The sequence below is a fragment of the Sinocyclocheilus grahami genome, unplaced genomic scaffold (assembly GCF_001515645.1).
Source record: "Sinocyclocheilus grahami isolate Dianchi unplaced genomic scaffold, SAMN03320097.WGS_v1.1 scaffold245.1, whole genome shotgun sequence".
Classification (NCBI taxonomy): domain Eukaryota; kingdom Metazoa; phylum Chordata; class Actinopteri; order Cypriniformes; family Cyprinidae; genus Sinocyclocheilus; species Sinocyclocheilus grahami.
The window spans coordinates 757,158-779,113 of NW_015505424.1; the positions used below are offsets into that span (position 1 = coordinate 757,158).

Below are 21,956 nucleotides of genomic sequence, written 5' to 3' on the forward strand. Positions count from 1 at the left end.
ATATTTGATTAACTTCTATAAAATATGTGAAGTACAGAAGAAGAAAAAACTTCACTTTAGCACATTTAACAATTAGAGGTCTTACAAAGCAGCTTTACAGGGATAAAAAGAAGTCTCCAGTTCTGAGTTTAGTCAGAGGATGTAAAGTGATCTAATACCTTTACATCGGTTGCCACATGCTCACTCATACAAAAAGTGTAATTTCCATAGACAGCTACAGCTTGCTTAGTCAGTGATAGACAGAAATCAAAAGGTCCCACATGATGAGCCACACGCTCCATTCACTGGGCCTTCAGTTTGACCTATTCTGGATGCAGATTTGCGGTAATACCAAACTCCACTTAATCTACTAGTCATAATGATTTCAGAAGAGTTCAGAGTAAATCAAATATAACATTTTATTTGTCAGGAAAACATTTTCATCAAGCCCTGAGGAAGACACCCCTCAGCAGCAGAACAGAATTCTTCAAAAGTTTGCATAACATGATACATTTAGAATGATACTAAACATGAAAGGGGAAAACAAAAGATTCACAAGGTAAAAGAATATGTTGTAGATATTCTTAGTGAACTTACAGTGAAGCCTGGTGGGAGAAGAGTAAAAAGGGGAGAGGGGGGTCATAAATGAGCAAGGAAAGAAGTTTGGCAAAGTGGTCATTTGTTCTTTCTTTTCTCCAGATTAGTGAGTTTTATTGTTTTGTTGCATGGCATCTGTTTTATGAGAGTCCCTGAATTTTGGCTTCATGAGGAGATCAAAGCGGCCTTACACTGAAAACTACTGTTGTTCCCATCAGCCATGGGTTTTCAAATACCACCCTAAATTTGCGTGTTATTCTTGACATCACTTCCTTTCAGTTTTTTGAGAAAATGGTTTGCATTTGTTGCAGCCCCACCTCTAGCATTATTGCTAAGGCCTCTGCTCACAGGATGTTGGTTCACCACAAGTCAGATCGGGAGGCTGGTCTCAATGCAGCTTAAAAAGAAAAATGACTTTCCACCTTAAACTGTTTAACAACTGTTTGATATAACAACTTCAGTCAGGTTTATTTTTGATTTCAAACTGAAGAAACCTGTGATAGATGTGCCCCACATATTGCTTTTTTTATTTTTATATTTTATGTGATTAAAGTGCACTGAAGAGAGAGACGAAAAATACATTTCCTTCTATATGCTGTTAATGTGCACACATTTAAGGTTCCTCTGGTTCACACTAAAAGTGACTGTCTCATAATTTCAAAGCTAGAAATGTTTGTTGAGGTATTTCTTGTGTGCTTTTGCTGGAGTGTTGAATGCCTGTCATAATCCAACAGGATTATGGACACAACAAGGTTGGAGGAACAAGGAAGTTCACATAAAACGTTGCACTCATCAACATTTTTTGAAACAATGATTCTTTGAACCACACCCACAAAACTTAAAACAGAAACCAGAACAATAACAGAACTTAAGAATTGGCATGCATGTCTGTAAAAATAAAACATTAAATGTTTTTAAACACACTCATGGATCTACAACACTTTTTGGTTACATAATGTTACATTATGTTGTTACTGTACATAATAATTCACCCTTTGTCTGCCTCTCACACTCACAAACACACAGCGCGTGGATAAGCACATGTTTGGTTCACCAAACATCATTTTATTACAATTGAAAACAACTTTAAAATATCACCAAACCTGTACATTAATTCAGTTTTGTAGGTTAAATGGAAGTAGATATGACATCATGATTTCCTGTCAGGTTTACATTATAAGTGGTTATAACAGGAAGCTTTTCTTACTCACGCAAGATCTTTGTTCGCTGCTGGCTCTGCTTTGACTCCATCTGCAAATGGAAAGGTTTAAAATCTTCCTTTGGACAGGTAGGATGCCATATTTGCTAGATTAATTAATATATTAATATAACAGAAACCAATACAACTAAAACTATTACTATACACTAATGCCTTTTCACAGTGAGATCTCTGAATCTTTGTGTTCATTTATAGTGGCAGTGAGTCTACAAGTAACATCTCAAGACAGCACTGGTGGTGAGATTCATATTTTTATACTGGTGTCTGGTTTGTATGTGAACTTTTAATGACTATTTGAACTGTTTTATTTTCAAGTTTCAAGTCACTTTTTAACACAATTGTGTATTTAGCCTCTCTAACCTAAGGATTATTCATCCTCTAGAACCTCCTATTCAGATTTCCAAGCCAAATATAATTCTGAATGCATCTCATGCTGTGCTGTACAGCACAGAGACAGTCACTCTGCACTGTGAGGTCCCTGATGAACCACCAGGGTTACAATATGACTGGTACAAGGACTCAGCTGATCTTAGTGAACATCAGCCCAACATCACTCCGAGAGGCAGTGGAAAATATGAATGCAAAGCAAAAAAAGGAGCTTCTGAGTCAGAAAAAAGTACTAGTTATACTTTAACTCTAAAAGGTAAATGAATATCACAAATATATATTTACAGTATAACTTTCTCTCTTTACTATATACAGTGGGTACGGAAAGTATTCAGACCCCCTTAAATTTTTCACTCTTTGTTATATTGCTGTACCCACTGTATACCAATCCCAGCACCAATGCCGATTCTGGTATATAAGTGGGCCGAAAAGTCAACATACAATTAAGGATAAATATGAAAATAATAATGGATATATATGGATACTACAAGGTAAAAAAAATGTGGGGTCAGTAAGATTTTTTTAATGTACAGTAAAATACAGTAAAAACAGTATTGTGAAATATTATTTTCAAATAAGTGTTTTCTACTTTAATATATATGTATAGCTGAATTTTCAGCATCATTACTCCAGTCTTCAGCGATACTTCAGAAATCATTCTGATATGCTGATTTGCTGCTCAAGAAATATTTCTTATTTTTATGGTACTAAATTGTAAATAGTATTAATTTCAAGTAATAATAATAATAATAAAAACCTAACAAAACTTTTGAACAGTAGTGTACATATTATCTATCTGTATTATCTATCTAATCTCATTCACATTACAGTTTGGTCCATTTTCTTCTCTTCTTTTAGAACCGCCTGAACCAGAAATCCGGTCTGATTGGACAGAAGCGTTTCCTGGTGAAAAAGTGTCTTTGCAGTGTGTGATTCAAGGTGTTTCAGAAAACTGGAATTATATGTGGTTCAAGGACTCAAGAAAAATCGTCTCCAGTGGTGAAACAAACATACAAGGAAACACTCTCACACTCTCAGTGAAGTCCAGTCATGACGGGGCCTATATGTGTCAAGCTGAGCTGCAGGGCAGAAAGGTGACGACTGCAAAAAGCAAACCACATTTGTTAAAATTTAAAGGTAAGAGGTCTGTTTTAACAGCATGTCATGGTTAAATCATAATCTGTTACATTGTGAAATACAGAAAATTCAGAAAACATTTAATTTAATTTTGCAATGTTTTTTAATGATTTAAGATTGAGTTTTAGTGCTGTTTATTTCCAGCCTCAGTTTAAAGTCACCATGAAATAAAAAAATGACAATTCAAATTTTTTTACACAGTGTTTAGGTATTTATTATAAATGATTTATCCGTGCACATCACTCATTTTTTTATTCATTTGCACTTGTAATCTTTAATCAAAAACACTGCTTATATATGCTTTTATAAGTAAGTAAAAACAGCCAAAATGTTAATGATAGGCATGCTAATAAGTAACTAGTTAATAATGAGAATTGGTCCCTATCCTAAAGTGTTAATTAAATTGCATAAAGTATAGTACAGTCAAAAAATGTCTAGTTATTACATTGTTATTTATCTATGCAGAATTGCCTCAGCCGAAATTGTCAATAGATTCTCAATGGAATATGTTTTACCCAACTGAGAGAGTGACTCTGACGTGTTCAGTTGATGAAGAGTCAAATGATTGGGGCTATGAATGGTTTAAAAACAGAAGTTTGCTTAAAGAGGATGAGGACATTTCCTTTTCTGGAAACACACTCTCCATCAGCTCAGCAAAAGCAGATCATTCAGGACAGTACCTCTGCAGAGGAAAACATCTGACGAGAACATCGGTGACTACAAGAGAAACTGAAGCTGTGCAACTTCATATTCAGGGTAAAACTACTTATGATATTCTATGATTAATAGATATGAATGAAAAGTGACAGGAACCCAAGAGAGTCCTATGAAAAACTGTTGAATATATTGAACTGCTTTTGAAAAGATAATTTTCTATGAATTATCTGAAAGAAAGAGTTACAGGTGCTTTAAAATGCATTCCGGTGAAGAAGCTGTATCAGTGTACAGTGGTTCATGTCTGCATTTACAGTTTCTCGTCTACTCTTCTTGACAGCAGTCAGACACTATTAGCAGCATGAGTCCATTCATTTTAGTTTTGCATAATTCAAAATAAAAAGCACATGCAATTCAAGGCAGTTTTTGTTTGAAGGTGGTCCACTGTTTCTAATTTTTAACCTCTGTTGCTTCTAGACATCACACCAAAACCAACCATTACAAGACATGAGTGGTTTGAATTTTTCTACACTGAGGAGCGAGTTCAGCTTAAATGTAACATGCCAGGAGTAGGTTGGGAATACCACTGGTATAAAGACTCAAACCTTCAGATCACAAATCCAGAATTCACCATTGACGCAGTATCTCTGGATGACAGTGGTTATTATCTCTGCAAAGCACAGAGAGGAGACTTCTCAGTGGACAGTGAGATGCTACAAGTGCAAGTTCAGAGTGAGTCCATTATTTACCCCTTTATAAATTTCTATTATATAATATTATTCCCATTGTGCGTTCATTGAGTTTACAGTGCCTCAGTAAAATTATCAGCAAATGCATCAACATGTGCAACATCAACAAAGTGACAGGAACCCAAGAGAGTCCTATGAAAAAGCTGTAAAAGTTAAAAAATCTCAGGAAATGCATGCACATGTTAGCGTTAGGCTCTGTGTTATATTTCTGACCTCATTCAGCCTCCATTTTCTTCTCTTCTTTTAGAACCACCTGAACCACAAATCCGGTCTGATTGGACAGAAGCGTTTCTTTGGGAAAAAGTGTCTTTGCAGTGTGTGATTCAAGGTGTTTCAGAAAACTGGAATTATATGTGGTTCAAGGACTCAAGCAAAATTCTCTCCAGTGGTGAAACAAACATACAAGGAAACACTCTCACACTCTCAGTGAAGTCCAGTCATGACAGGGCCTATATGTGTCAAGCTGAGCTGCAGGGCAGAAAGGTGACGACTGCAAAAAGCAAACCACATTTGTTAACAGTTAAAGGTAAGAATCTGTTATCTGCTTTATCAGCATGTCTTGAAATCATAATCTGTTACATTGTGAAATACAGAAAATTCAGAAAACATTTCATTTAATTTTGCAAGTCAATAAGCTTAATGCTTGTGTAGCAGAGTGAGCTATAGACCCAGTATAATTGGCTGGCGTTACCCAAACAGGTGAACCTATCAGTGTTCACACTTTATCATGGTTGGGTAAGTTTCATGAGCCAATTAGTGCCTGTGTGCCTATAAAAGGGGGAGTGTTTGGTTGCTTGGGATGCATCATCCTTGGTACCGCACCTTTGTGACATGTGGCGCTTTGAATGGGTGCCAGCAGTTGGGTTATCCTCCTGTCTGTCGTGTGCTGGCTGTTGGCCAGTTTTCAGATATGGGCCTGCAAGTAGCTGTAATCCTGCGTGGTGAGCGACCATGTGTATTGCAGCATTGTACTGTTTTCTTGGATTGATTGCACGTCCGGGGGTTTCTAACGATCTTAATTGACGCATAACGAACCTCAAGTAACTGACTGCACTTCTGCTCCGCTCTACTCAGTTTTGTTCTGTCTGGAATTCATCTGGGTCCGTCTGTTATATTTTGTTTTGTATTGTTTGGTGTGTGGATTTAGGTGGAAGGGGTTGGCCATGGTACCTTGTACTGCGTGTCCACAATGAGTGCTGTGTTTAATATTACTGATTTTTTACGAGTGTGTGTGTGTGTGTGTGTGTGTGTCATGGGTATTGAGTGTGGGGTAGAAATCTGAGGGTCTTTGCTGGTCACCTCCCCCTTTATATTATTTTATTGTATTGTACTTGTTTTATAAGTTACTTATAAGTTACAGCGATCTGTCACATTAAAGAGCTACAAAATGACATTTACTGTTTGAATTTCTTTCGAAAAATTACACATTTTGAAAGCTGACACTTTGTTTCACACCAAAAGTAATCTGCTCTGTCTTGTTTGACGGTGCATTGTCATTGTCCTCTTTGCTCTGCAATGTATTTTTGAGGTGTGGCATGAGAATTCAATCGCCTCATTTCAGGGGCGTGAACCGATCATCTCTTCCTCTTTACCACCTTTAGTTATATAATGGATGAACATTAGAGTTATGTTGCCTCAACTTCGGAGAGATGTCAATACACCATAGTCCACTGACATTAATCTAACTCTCCAGTTAGGGTTGTTTGTCAGACAAAATGACGGATTTGGCCAAAGTCCCTTTAAGGCAAGTCATTTCACTCGGTGGCCATCTTTGAGATGCTTCTCGGCATGCAAGTGCAGTTCCTATCTCTTTGAAATGGAAAACATCAAATTCTCCAAAACTGTTCACCAAGTTTATGAATAAATTTCACATTTGAAACCATCAATGAAATCTGACAACAACCGTCTCATAAATGTTGTTTCTTATGCTCCAATAGTGTTAAAAGAGCATATTTTTCAGGCTAGACCAGCCAGTGCGCATGCGCAGTCCTAAGAGCACGTCTCTGAACGCTGACTGTTTCTATAACAACCGGGAATTCTAACGGCAGCTGCAGTGATGCGATGACTTTACCGATTAGTGATTGGCTCTTTTACTCAAAAGGAGGGGCTTTGTTCGATAGAGCGGCCATATTGAGTGTTGTATTTTTCCCCATTCAAAACTATATGAGTGACACGTATTGTGTATTCTATAGTCTTTGATTCAGAATTATGATTAGTCAGATCGCCTGTCAATCAAACTCCCAGCGAAGGGTGAAATCCCTCCCTACATTCCAGAAACCGATTCACTTGAAAATACGTCACAATAGGGAAGAAAAGACTATCTCAACTTTCATTTCATGCCGACTTTAAGCAAATGTTTCTTGGTGTTTCAGTTGAAATTATAAATAAAAATTGCAGTCACACTTTATTTTAATGTCCAATTCTCGTTATTAACAAACCATTAACTATGACTTTTGCCTGAATAAACTCCTAATTTACTGCTTATTAATAGTTAATAAGGTAGTTGTTAAATGTAGGTATTGGGTAGGATTAGGGATGTAAAATAAGGTCATGCAGAATATGTGCTTTATAAGTAGTAAGTACTAATAAACAGCCAAAATGTTAATGATAGGCATGCTAATAAGTAACTAGTTAATAGTGAGAATTGGTTCCTATCCTGAAGTGTTAATTAAATTGCATAAAGTATAATACAGTCAAAAAATGTATACTTATTACATTGTTCTTTATCTGTGCAGAATTGCCTCAGCCGAAATTGTCAATAGATTCTCAATGGAATATGTTTTACCCAACTGAGAGAGTGACTCTGACGTGTTCAGTTGATGAAGAGTCAAATGATTGGGGCTATGAATGGTTTAAAAACAGAAGTTTGCTTAAAGAGGATGAGGACATTTCCTTTTCTGGAAACACACTCTCCATCAGCTCAGCAAAAGCAGATCATTCAGGACAGTACCTCTGCAGAGGAAAACATCTGACGAGAACATCGGTGACTACAAGAGAAACTGAAGCTGTGCAACTTCATATTCAGGGTAAAACTGCTTATGATATTCTATGATTAGTAGATATGAATGAAAAGTGACAGGAACCCAAGAGAGTCCTGTGAAAAACTGTTGAATATATTAAACTGCTTTTGAAAAGATCATTTTCTATGAATTATCTGAAAGAAAGAGTTACAGGTGCTTTAAAATGCATTCCGGTGAAGAAGCTGTATCAGTGTACAGTGGTTCATGTCTGCATTTACAGTTTCTCGTCTACTCTTCTTGACAGCAGTCAGACACTATTAGCAGCATGAGTCCATTCATTTTAGTTTTGCATAATACAAAATAAAAAGCACATGCAATTCAAGGCAGTTTTTGTTTGAAGGTGGTCCACTGTTTCTAATTTTTAACCTCTGTTGCTTCTAGACATCACACCAAAACCAACCATTACAAGACATGAGTGGTTTGAATTTTTCTACACTGAGGAGCGAGTTCAGCTTAAATGTAACATGCCAGGAGTAGGTTGGGAATACCACTGGTATAAAGACTCAAACCTTCAGATCACAAATCCAGAATTCACCATTGACGCAGTATCTCTGGATGACAGTGGTTATTATCTCTGCAAAGCACAGAGAGGAGACTTCTCAGTGGACAGTGAGATGCTACAAGTGCAAGTTCAGAGTGAGTCCATTATTTACCCCTTTATAAATTTCTATTATATAATATTATTCCCATTGTGCATTCATTGAGTTTACAGTGCCTCAGTAAAATTATCAGCAAATGCATCAACATGTTAGCGTTAGTCTTTGTGTTATCTATATGACCTCATTCACCCTCCATTTTCTTCTCTTCTTTTAGAACCGCCTGAACCACAAATCCGGTCTAATTGGACAGAAGCGTTTCCTGGTGAAAAAGTGTCTTTGCAGTGTGTGATTCAAGGTGTTTCAGAAAAAAGGAATTATATGTGGTTCAAGGACTCAAGCAAAATCGTCTCCAGTGGTGAAACAAACATACAAGGAAACACTCTCACACTCTGGGACCTGCTCAGTGTCTATCACGCTTGCTGTACCATTCCCCTCTACGGACCGGATATGTGCGCTTAATTACTTCACAGGCAAGTTCCCCTCATGCGAACCCTGTTTGGAGTTCCTCCAGCACCCTCGGTGGTCAGGTGTGGCGGAGCACCCGACGACAAGTCCAGCACTCGTGTGTTTGCCCAAGGTTAGCCCCTGTGCTGGGCTAGGTGCCCATGTGTTGTGATTCCCCCTAGAGGTGATCCCACATGTGTATTCTTCCATGATACGGCTATCCTTGCGGTAAGCCCGTGTCTTTCGCTGGCAGAGTTGCTCTGCCGTCTCTGCTCGGTATTGACCTCACCCAAATAGGCTGAGTTTACGGCAGAGACTTTCCATATGTAGCACTGCCTTGTTGGCCAGTCCATATGTGTAATCTCCACATAATACCTCCTAAGTGCAGGATGTGGCTTCCGTAGCGTTCCCTTCCTCAGGTACGCTTTCCCAGTGTTATCCAATATCCCACAGCAGGAACAACAGTGTCAGCCCCCTCTGCCTAAGCCCTGTCCTGTCTTCCGTCCCAACCAGTGTGGGAGGATTTGCCAGCTTACACAGGGCACTGGAGAGGGGGCAGCAATGGTGGCGTTTTGGTAGGGATCCCAATTCGTCAGTCATTCTGACGTAACGTCGATCGTGACTGTCTGAGAGGGAACGTCTCGGTTACAGATGTAACCCTCATTCCCTGAAGAAGGTTATGTTCCGTCGCCACAATTGCTGTACCACCACTGAATGGCTTATGCTTATGCCCTTATGCTTTCCATAAACTCAAAACATTATTTCAGCCTATTTTGAAGATTTATGTTTATGATTTTAATAAAATGTTCATACATTTGCATTATAGAGTTTTAACATAAACTAACAAACTTAATGTGATGCATATTTGTTAGTCGCACATAAATGAAATAAGAAATTAGATTTATGAAATAATACTAATACATCAAGTGTTTTAAATACAGAATAACCAGGTTTATATATTTATCATCAATGAATCCAATGTATTACATGTAAACCATTCAATAAAGCATATATATTTTAAATAATGAATCATGCTAGTTCCAAAGCTAACCATATTTAACCATGCTTTTGCAATTTTTTTTTTCAAAACTAACATATTTATGCCATTTTTAAAGAATTTTAAGAAAAAATATAATTATGTAAAAAAAAAATTAAATAGATACAAATAGTTAATGAACTATGTCATGATTTATGTTCTTGAGTGTGGACTGGTTTAGCTTCTTTACTGTTGCACTGATGTTTGTATAATAGAGTGGAAAGTGTCAGTGTGTTTGTATAATAGAGTGGAAAGTGTCAGATTTCTGGTTATGTTGAAAAGGATTTTCATTGGGCAACTCAGTTCATTTAGCGGCAGATTACCTTGAACAACAAGCACCTGCAAATCATGACAGTTTTTGTTTGAAGGTGGTCCATTGTTTCTAATGTTACCTCTCTTGCTCCTAGGCATCATACCAAAACCAACCATTACAAAACATGAATGGTTTGAGTTGTTCTACACTGACGAGAAACTCCAGCTTGATTGTAACATGCCAGGAGAAAGTTGGGAATACCAGTGGCATAAAGACTCAAATCCTCTGATCACAAGTCCAACTCACACTATTGACGCATTATCTCTGACTGACAGTGGTAACTATCACTGCAAAGCACAGAGAGGAGACTTCTCAGTGGACAGTGAGACTTTACAAGTGCAAGTTCAAGGTGAGTTAGACTCTTGTGTCCATAAAAAACTACCTCTGCGACCATTTCATTTATAGGATATAACCATGGCAGTGCACTCAGTGAGTTTAAAATGATAACTTGACATGTTTAAGGGACAGTTCACCCAAAATAACATGACAATTATTTTATAATTTCACACTCATGTCATGTTGTTTCCGACATGTATGACTTTCCTCTTCTGTGGAACACAAAAGATATTTTGATATTAATTAAAAATGCACTCATTATTGTCCATACTAAAGTCATTGGGGTCTAATTTTGTTTTGAACCTCACTGACTTTCAGAATGTCTTCATTAAAAGTAGGGTATGTGATAGGTGATTTCGGAAGGCTAGCAATAACAAGCTAGCTTTGAAAGCATAAGATCCCACCCTGCCTGCAAATCACTCTCCAAAGCCACGCCTCCTCCATAACGCATGAACGCTCACAGCAAAAAGCTTTTTCCCCCTAATTATGACTTTTAAATTTGAATATAACTAGAATATTATTAATAATATTTAAGAATACAATTTAGTTTTTCAGCCATTTTGATAGCCTTAATTTTTGCATTTTAATAGGAAATAATTGAAGGCCAAACATTTGGATAACAATTTAAAACTATGTCAGTGGGCAGCATATTATTTGTCAATACCGGCTCTCTGCTTTGATTGATAGTGTTTTCATCTTTTCATCAAAGATGATCATTTTCATCTTTGTCAATGAACAAAGTAAACAAATGGTTGATTGATATTTATATGTTTTATGCGGGGCCAGCTCCAGGCTTGGGCAGGGGTGGGCTGAGCCCACCCAAATGTGTCTTGCCCACCCAATCAAAACTATAGGTAAAGATTACGTTATTATTTTTATGCAGTGATTAAAAGCAATCTGAAGCGGACTGTATTTTGAGATGTTTAAGAGCTGAAGACTGCCCCAACAATCATAATATAACATTAGAAATGGCATATTTTTTATTTTATTAGCTGAAAGCAAAGGCGTGCTACATTCACGCGGAGGCTTCAGTCTGTTTGCGGAAAAGCAGAGGCTGACAACGAGCGAAAATGGACATAAATAGTTGTGCGCTATCAGTGTGTACGGGAGTTTAATGCATATCTAAATGAATATGTGCCTTGGGCCTTAGGCCACTGAAATTACCTGAGCAGTTGAATTATTTTTCTAGAAAACCTCGCTTATTCAATAACGTACATTTACTGCATGGATGGGTCAAGAAGTATAAGCGTTTAAAATGCATGTATACAGTTCAGTTGAAAGCTTACCCATTTTGAATGTGACGACAATAGCATTTAGCATTTAGGAATACAAATAAAATTGAATGGTGCATATTTTAAAATAAAAATATTATTTGCAGTTCAGATTGATTGCTTTGCAAAAAATCGTATTCTTGTTCTTTTACTGTTCTTTTTTCTTCTTTTAATTTATTCCCCTAAATCTATTTAAATCCTATATTTATTTAGTTCCTTTAAGTAAATACCAGTACCATAGAGGTCTGGTCTTTATTTTCCTCAATAAAGGACCAAACAATTGGTCCCCCCAGTGTTCTAGAGTAGACATTATTATGGCCTTGTTTGGTATAAATAAAAAAAAACTTGGTTAAAAGAATCAGCAGTGTAGAAACAATGATCCAGAGAAAGAGAACAAAGAGGGCAGTTTTTTACTATTCAGTAAAGAAAATAAGTTTATTTTGTTGCGAAAGTTAATGATATTCTGTGGTTCGCTATAGGCTACCCACGAAAGCATGATATTGCTCTTTTTTCAGTGTACATATATCAACAACACTGCAATAAGTTGCATAGTTAAAATAACAATATCTACAGTCTAAATTTCTAGACTATATCCCTCACCCTCCTTTGTATCCCGCCCACCCTTCTATAGCGCTTAAGAACCGGGCCTGGTTTTATGAATCATTTTATTAAACAAGTTACTTTACTGAAGGCTACCAGGAAAGCTACATAATTAAGTTGAATAAATTCACAATATGTGCCCATTCATTATTAATCACATGCCTAATATATGCTGAAAATGGCTTCGTTAATATTGTTTATTTTTCCTTCACATTCAATTTTCATGAATCACGTCAATTCAAAATGGCGAAATTAGACAAGTTTTTTTTTTGTTTGCATCCCTGATTATTTTTGTCAGTCATTTAAAATTTGTATCGTAAAACAGCGGTCAGATATGAAATATTTGGCTACGTACATCGTGCACTTTATAGCCACTAACTGAAGTGTCACTTTGAAATTTGCGCTATGCAGCTCCTGTGAATATAAAGCCCGCCTACTTTGATTTGATTGGTCATCTCAAATATTTTTTGACATTGACGAGGTTTAAGTTTAATCTTGGTGCTGTGCAATATCTTTGCAGCACGAAGGAAGAGTTAATACTATATTAGGCAATTATTTCACAAAGTAGCTACACCTTGACCTCATAGCTGTCTACGGGCATGCTCACACGCAGTTGAATGTAACGTTGTCAGTTTACCTCATGTCTCATTCACCGGTGAGAAAACATTACAGTACAAAGCGCAGAATATTAAAATAATAACGCCTTCCGTTCTTGCTCGGTCTGCAATACCATAATGGAACCCACTGATGACGTATCATGTCTGCCTGAACAGGGAGGTATGCAAATACATACATTGACAGGCAGGTAGGACAGCCAATCGTAGCCCTCGGACCGAGGGATATGATTGGACAAACATTTTTTGCTCCTACGCCTTCCACAGACAATATAAATACATATAAAAAATGTATACCACTTAGTAACTTAGTGATTGCTATTGGGATGTGAAGAGACTTTCAACCATGATAAAAAATAAAAAAAAGTTTTTCAACCAAATCACCTACCATGCCTTTAATGCTCCACAAAAGAAAGAAAGTCATACAGGTTTGGAACGGCATGAGGATGGGTAAATGAAGACAGAATCACTTTAAAAGGAAAAGCACTAAGGGCTGTGCTGATTAGATGGCTCACTATAAAATATATTTTATTTAAAAAAATGATAAAGTAACATATCACTTTGCTCTAAGCTCGTCCACATGCATTACTGAGTCTGGAGACTGAACTGAGCGACATCATGACAGGGGATATGACTCTCCGGTGTAACGTCTCAGACGGCAGGCAGTGGAACTACACCTGGTACATGAACGGACAGCAGCTCAATGGATCCTTGGATGTACTCAAAGTGGCAGGAAATGAAGAAACAATTAAAAGTGAATTCAAGTGCAAGGGCATAAACACAGTGAGACCGCTGTACTCCGCTCTGAGTGACGGCTTCATAGCCAATAATATTTGTGAGTAATGGGAATATTTATTATTAAACCTGTTTCATACAGTGTATAGATGTGAATAACTTGTGCATTAGAACAATGTCGGAATGTTTTCGAGATTATTGGAAAAAAAAATAAAAAATTTTTTAGTATATAGATTTTATTTTCAGTGAGATTATACATATTCTGTCAAGATGACAGACAAAAAAAACGTTTTACCATAAAACTCGTATTTCTATATAATATATTATACAATGTTTGGAGGAAATGTTGATTTAACTCACTTTAACTAAATGTGTGCATTTCCATCATTATTACAGTATTTAAAAGAAAAATACTGCTGGCCATCTCAGGATGTCTCGTCTGCTGTATTGTAATCCTGATCATTGGATGCATCGTTCTAAAAATCACCCGTAAACCAGGTACAATCAGCAATTAATGCATATACTTCTGAAATGAAGCTTCTTTATTCTGTTGGTCTTGCATGCAGTGTTATTCATACCAAGCACTAGCCTTGTGTCACCCATTGCTCAGACTACAAATACTGTAGTACCACTTCTGTTTACACTTAGTTTGGATCTCTCAATATACACAGGTTAGTGTAAACAGGGTTTTATTTATTGATATTTACTATAAACAATGTCTACTATAATGTACACTCAGTGTAAACACCATTTACACTCTAGTAAACTTAAATAGCTGCTTGCCTTAAAATTTAAAACTGCTTTTAAACACTTCACCCTTTGACGTAGATTCAGACAGCTTGAATTTGTTGTCATAGACTACCATTCAAAAGTCTCTAATACTCACCCAGGCTGCATTTATTTGATCATAAATACAGTGAATTAGTAATATTTTAAAATATCATTACAATTTACAACGACTTTTTCCATTGTAATATATTTTAAAATGTAATTTATTTCTGTGATTCAAAGCTGAATTTCAGCATCATTACTCCGGTCTTCAGTGTCACATGATCCTTCAGAAATCATTCTAATGCTGATTTGCTGCTCAAGAAACATTTATCATTATTATCAATGTAGAAAACAGCTGTGCTGCTTATATTTTTGTGGAAATTCTTATACATTTTTAAGGATTATTTGATTATTTGTAAAGTTCAAAAGAACAGCATTTATTTGAAATAGAAATCTTTGTCACATTTTATAAAAGTCTTGATAAATTTTTTTATACTTTTGATAAATTTAGTGCAAATCTCAGTGACCCCAAACTTTGAAACAGTCATGCAACTAGAAACGCAATGACACATACAGAGGACAATCATATAGAGTTATTATTGTTGTGATTGTCTAACATGACCACATTTTACACTCAGCATTATCTTGTGTGTTTTGAGATTACATTTTATATGTAATTATTTCTTACAAAAATTGTAATTTCTTGTCATCAGAGGTAAAAGAAACAGCACCAGAGGATTTGTTTTTCTCAATGACAGACTCCAAGAACCGTAAGTTTTGCTCTTTGTGTGTGTGTGTGTGTGTGTGTGTGTTCTGATATATATGGTTTATGAGGACACAAATGTGTATAATGGCACTTCCTGTGTCCCCATACACCAAAAGGGTGTTTTAAATTGGCAGTAGTTTTCTGTAAGGGGTAGGTTTATGGGTAGGGTTGGTGTAGGGCAATAGAAAATACAGTTTGTACAGTATAAAAACCATTACGCCTATGGAGAGTCCCCATAAACCACATGCAAAAAATGTGTGTGTGTGTGTGTGTGTGTGTGTGTGTGTGTGTGTGCATGTTTATGTGGTTTATGAGGACACAAATTTGTATAATAACATGGGTATGACATAGGTATTACAACGAGGAGGTGATTTATGAGGACATTTTCAGTGTCCCCGTAATTCAAAAGGCTTATAAATAGTTCAGAATGAGTTTTTTTTTGAAAATCTAAAAATGCAGAAAGTTTCCTGTGAGGGGTAGGTTTAGGGGTAGGGTTGGTGTAGGGCAATAGAAAATACGGTTTGCATAGTATAAAAACCATTACGCCTATGGAGAGTCCCCATAAACCATAAAAACAAACCTGTGTGTGTGTGTGAGAGAGTTTCTCTATAAATGTATATGGGTCTTTGATTACTCTGCAGAAACTATTTCACCCATGAAGGAGTACATGGACAACATACCAACAGAGCTGGAGGGTATGTGCTTTTACTGACATTACAATCAAATGATTTACCAATGTACTATTTCCCAAACGTTATACTTTGTAAAATATATTAAGTGACTCAAAGAGAACATGTTTTTGCTCGTGTTACAAGCCAAAGGTATGATTTTGTATTATTAAACTACTGTAAATGTAATTGCCACACTCTCTCTGTTATCATTCAGAGTGTCAGGAAAAAGCAGAACTGATCTCTGACTGTGCTTCAGCCGTTCATGAGGATGGTGGGATTAAAGGTAAGAGACCTAGCAAATGTGTATCTACCAATCGTAATATTGTAATAGAAATCAATCATTTTGCTAATGTACAGTATATCATTTACAGGACTATGATCATGTTTCTGAGCTATAAGACTATTACACAATATAAAAAATAATTTATCGCAAATGACTCACAATGTTTCTCTTATTTAAAGATGAAGACACACCAGCATCAGAAGCCAATGGCCTGACATCATTTAAAGGTAAAGTTAAATTCAGTCTTATTTTCGTATCATTGAGAGACTATAGTTTTTTTTAGACATTATAGTGTTTATTCCTATTTTAATTTGTTAAAAGTTTTAGTAATTTTTATTAAATTGTATCTCTTTTTTTATATGTCCATATATGTTTTATTCATTTTTAGTTATTGTGGTGCATCAAGTTAAACTAAATGAAAATGAGATATGTTGCTTTGACAACTAGCTGACATAAAATATTTTATTTAATTTCAGTTAAATTTAATTTTATTTCAAGTAACCACATTTTTTTTATGGTTTTAATTGACTTTAATGACCATGGTTACATTTTGTCTTAAAAGTCTTCAAAATCATCTTTTGGTGTTAAAAGGTACTTAACCCTGGGGTATTTTGAAGCCCTGTGCAATGGCAATTTATTTAGAAACTGACAGTCAATCATAAACTGCCTCAATGCTTTTATTAAATATTATGCATAATATTCATTCACTTTGTACAGCCATAAAAACAGTAATCTCATAAACAATTATCCCTGTAAATGCAAATAAAAAAGTCCAATCCTGTGAAATCTCAAAACTGGACTATTCTAATGACTAATTACTAATTTACTAATTACTAAAGTATGCGCTTGAAGTGTGTGTTTCATGTGTTATGAATCTATGAAACCAGATTTTGAGCTCACTGTCATATTTCTGCCTCTCCAGGACTCTGAATCATTCCACCAGCAATCAACTTGCACTGAGGCACAGCTAAAAGACATATGCTTGTTTTAAAACGACTGCATTAGTACAGCATTTTGTCTAGCAGCAGCTGCATTTTTGTACACTTTTATAAGCTGAAAATCAGCTTGTTTACAAATTTAAAACAAAAACAAACAACAGCGACCTACTGCTATAAATGAAGACAGTGATTGTATGGGGAGAGAACGGACGGGAAGAAATTATAATGATCAGAAGTAAAAATAATAATAATAATAATACAATTTTATTTCTGTACATATCTGTACATACCCAAAACATCTGTTTCATAATGCAAATATTACAACTCAACAACACAGAAAGCAAAAAAAATATTGATTGTAATTCATTCACTAGATTATTTTGCTACAGTAATTTATTTGCATATTGAAAAAAAAACCTTCATTTTTTTTCTCCTCTGTATGATTGCCATATGCTTAAAATTTTTTATTGGAGATATTTTCTTAAAACTTTTTTAAAACGAATGTTTTTCTTTCTATTAATATTATTTTAAGTGTTATGGTTGTAGATTATTGACATTTAAATAAACAAGTATGTTTATCCCAATGATACAACGAATTACTGATCCTTGACTTATTATTAAACAGTGTGTTCTTTTTTTTATTAGATTCATCTGTTGATTTATGCCTCTAGGCTCAGAATTTTTTATTTTTTTTTAAAGGAATATAGTTCAAATATATATGCTACATATATAGATAGAAATATGATGCATTCCAGGACTAGTAGCTAGTAAGAAACTACACTCTAAAAAATGCTGGGTTAAATACAACCCAGTGCTGGGTAAAATAGGGACAAACCCAGCAAATGGGCTGTTTAGACCCAGCGGTTGGGTTAAATGTTTAACCCAACCTTCAGGGTAGTAACCCAACCGCTGGGTCAAAACAACCCAATTGCTGGGTTTGTGCCTATTTTACCCAGCACTGGGTTGTATTTACCCAGCATTTTTTAGAGTGTAGTAGCTAGTAAGAAAACTGCAATTTTCACGTCTTGCATAAAACTACTAATATATAGCTAATATATAATTAAATACAATTATAAAATAGTACCTGGAAGAAATAATACTAATACTAAAACTAATACTAACATCTCTTATTTCACGTCTGCCAGGAGTAGCCTTCTTTCTCATATGAGCAGTCAGTCTAAATACATCCCACAACAACAAAAGAGTAGACATCGACATCTAGCGGTGAAATTCAGTAGCTTACTTACTGTCCTTTTATTCATTTCAGTATTAACATGGACTAGTGATTAAAAAAAGATCTTGCACAAAACAGTTGATAGAAAGGAACTGTGTGTTTTGGCTGATCAGTCAATCGTACACAAATTCATGTCATCAACAGAGTGAAAAAATCATCCTGACAAATCAAAAGCAGTTTTTTTTCATAACCCTGGAAATGAAATCATCTTAATTTATCATTTTGCAAGAGGACAAGTGCTGCTCATCTGCTAAATGTTTGCACATCACTGCAGCACATGAATATAACATATAGTAATCAATGTGTGATATAGGTTAGAGCTAAAGGTACATTTTAACCCCTGAGGTCGACGGTCCCACAGTTGTTGTGTTTCTGTAGACCTTGTCTTTTGTCAGTATATTAGGTTATAGATAAGGCCATAGAAGTGAAATCAAAACCAGACAAAGCTGCCATGTGGTTTCTGAAAGTCTCAAGACCACAAGAACAAGATGCTTCCTACATACACTTCTTAAAGGAATAGTTCACTGAAAATGTACTCACCCTCATGCCATCCAAGATGAAAATTTAGTTTTTCATCACAACAGATTCAGAGAAATGTAGCATTACATCACTTGCTCACCAATGAATCCTCTGCAGTGAATGGGTGCCGTCAGAATGAGAGTCCAAACTGCTGATAAAAACATCACAACAACACAAAAGTAACTCTAGTCCATCAATTAATGTCTTGTGAAACGATAAACTGCGTGTTTGTAAGAAAAAAATCCATCATTATGGAGTTTTAACCGTCGCTTCTGGCCAATTTTCATTTCTGGATGAACTGTTCCTTAAAGCAACATCGCAAGTAACTCCCATGTTTGTCCCATCACAGCCTTTCAATCTCTTTCCTGTATAATTGCTTGTGCTTTTCCTAATTTGTATGCTGCTCTCAATGAAAGCATCTTCATCTACATCTGATATTGCAATGCTCATCTATCCTCTGTGTGTGTGTGTGTGTGTGTGTCCATGTTTATGTGGTTTGAGGACACAAATTTGTATAATAACATGGGTATGACATAGGTATTACAACGAGAAGGTGATTTAAGAGAGAGAGAGAGAGAGAGAGAGAGAGAATGAGCAAGAGCAAGAGCAAACAGGAATAATGCTGGACAGGCCTTATAAATTGCCTCCATCCAGTTAAAAGCGAGATCATACATTACTGTGCAGCGGCTCAGCCAATCAGGAGACACTGCTGGTGGGTACAGCAGTAAAATATTGAAGGGCTGAGTGAGAAGAGGAAAGATCCTGCATGTTCTCCTCTCCTTCTGCATCAGCTATCTTCGAGCTCTGTGTCAGTTTAGTGTGTACGGCACTGGACATCTGAAGCCTATGTGTTTCCTCTAAAGGCCCCTCAGAAGAGAACATTTTAGCCAACATACTGTTTTTCTGAGGCTTTTGGCTTGACACCCCTATAAGTTTCTCTTCGGGACACTCAGCACGTATGGTAAGTGGCCATTTTAAATTATTCTGCTTGCATCAAATATCCAGATTTTCATTTACTTGTCAATATGTCTGTTTTGCCATTTTACTTAGTATTTAGAAATCTATTCTTAAGGTATATTACAAAATCTGCATGGGTGATTTGGCACTGGGACACTGCAGATTGGACTACTGTGTAAACCCAAAATCCAGCATTAGAACATACAGTATATTCCTTTATTACTATACTGAAGGCAAACACAACAATATTTTTTGTGATTAATTTGATGGACAACTAGGCATAGTACAACTCTGACTATACTGGCAGTCGTTTTGGCATTCTAGGTGATGTTAAAGTAATATTATAGTGCAATATGTAATAAATAAAAAAAGTGTATTATTAAAACAATGACAAATACAAAGTAATAAAAAAGTGTCAGTGATGTTGATAGTTAAAGTGATAGTTCACCTTCAGTTGCTGGACACTTTTGTACCAGCGTGTCTGATTTCTGAGCAGTAGAGGGCGCCATGTCTTACTATAAATGAACTAAAAATAAAGAATGACCAATCAGCAAGTACCACTAGCTCACTATGTTCCTCTCAGAATGATCTGAAACAGCCTTTTAGTCCTTAGCTCTTAAATATCCTGTTTTTGTTTGTTTGTTTGTTTGTTTGTTTTACTTATTCCATGTATATTAGCTTTAAGGTCATCTACGTGCCACATAGACTCAATGAAAAAGCATACTTCTACCTACATTTTTGCAAAACTCCAAAAAACATACATACACATACAGTACAATTTACTGCAGTTTTCAGCTAAAATGAACACCAGTGGCAGTAAAACAGTTATTCATTTACATACAAATTGTGATTACAGTGGCAGATTATTGATTAATTACACATGGTTCCTTGCACAATACTATGTTATGACCTCAAACCACTTTTTATCATAGTGGATGGATTGTTAATTAATACATTTTGACATTTGCATCACATTACCAGCTCCATATCTGTGGATTTCTGACATAGTAAACTTGCTCGGTAGCACACCTGGTACAGCATTGCACTTGTGATGTGAAGTGCATATATGAGTCCCACTGAGCATGCTAAAAGAGCTCAAAGACTTGAAGAAGCAAGCTAAAATGGCATGATGGCTTCAGCAAATTCATTTTTACCCTGCCTTTGCTTTTATTAACATTATCGATTAGGTTTAGGCTGGGGTTTAGTGTAGGTCAAGCAATATTTTTAAATGCAATAGAGCATTAAACTTTAATGCCATTCACTGGACATTTCATTTCCAATACATACAATGGTCATCATAATAAAACATTGCCAGATTCATGTTCATCTGTTTCAAATTCAATGCGCTTTTAGTTCACTGGACATTACACTTCTCAAACATTCGAGAATCAACATAAACATAAGTACGTAAGTATTTACATAAGTAATATCAGCCTAATATCAGCAGAAATGACACTCCAGGTAAATTTTTTTTCAATTAGCCTGGGTTGTCTATATGCTAGTGTACTCATAAAATGTATATGCAAATAAACCATACACTTATGGGCGTGTCCATTGCATTTTGGAATGTGAATGCCCCTCCCTTTTAATTTTAATTACCGTGTAAATCATGGGGGGCTTCACAATACTCTAGCTTATGCTTCCTCATTTCCTCCAGCCTTGAGAAATGTATCTAACTATAAAGGCCACTGGATATTTCTTTTTTTTTCCTTTTTTTTTTTAAAAAAAAGGACATGTCCTTAGAAATGTCCTGGCCCAACTTCCTATTCCACTAGGAAACACATCAATACCAGAAAGAAAAGTGCACTGTTCGATTTCATGAGGTCCTTAATGGACTTAAACAATATGAATGAGGTAATGGGAGTCAACAAGGCTAGAAGTTAGAGCTCATTACAGATTTTAATTAAAACATTCAGGTAAATCTCCCACACCCAATCCCTGTGCGATGGGCAATCGATTCATTACAGAACAAGTGCCACCAGTCTTCCTGCTGGGCTTTGTTGACAAGCTGATTAAACTGAGGTGTACTGTGCGAGTTACTACATTAGGGGGAGTGTGTCGTAGTGTGTATGTATATTTTGTTCACAGTGTGTGCGTGTGTGTGTGTGTGTGTGTGTGTGTGTGTGT

At 36.1% G+C, this 21,956-nt stretch overlaps 2 protein-coding genes across 2 annotated transcripts in view; both read left to right on the forward strand.

Moving 5' to 3' along the window:
- The first annotated feature begins 1,794 nt into the window (after positions 1–1,794).
- Positions 1,795–17,455, forward strand: LOC107598137 (titin-like). Its single transcript, XM_016289410.1, has 18 exons — positions 1,795–1,864; positions 1,991–2,032; positions 2,178–2,438; positions 3,041–3,319; positions 3,785–4,075; positions 4,451–4,705; positions 4,970–5,248; positions 7,458–7,748; positions 8,124–8,378; positions 8,556–8,696; positions 10,229–10,483; positions 13,527–13,790; positions 14,087–14,188; positions 15,175–15,231; positions 15,869–15,922; positions 16,113–16,181; positions 16,361–16,408; positions 17,104–17,455. The coding sequence occupies exons 1-18, from the start codon at positions 1,834–1,836 to the stop codon at positions 17,109–17,111; spliced, it is 2,982 nt and encodes a 993-aa protein (XP_016144896.1). The 5' UTR covers positions 1,795–1,833; the 3' UTR covers positions 17,112–17,455.
- A 2,174-nt stretch (positions 17,456–19,629) lies between these two features.
- Positions 19,630–21,956, forward strand: part of LOC107598127 (synaptotagmin-2-like) — a 106,019-nt gene continuing 103,692 nt past the window's right edge. Inside the window, exon 1 of the mRNA XM_016289397.1 lies at positions 19,630–19,833. The gene's annotated coding sequence lies outside the window, so the exon portion shown is untranslated. The remainder of the gene's footprint in view (positions 19,834–21,956) is intronic.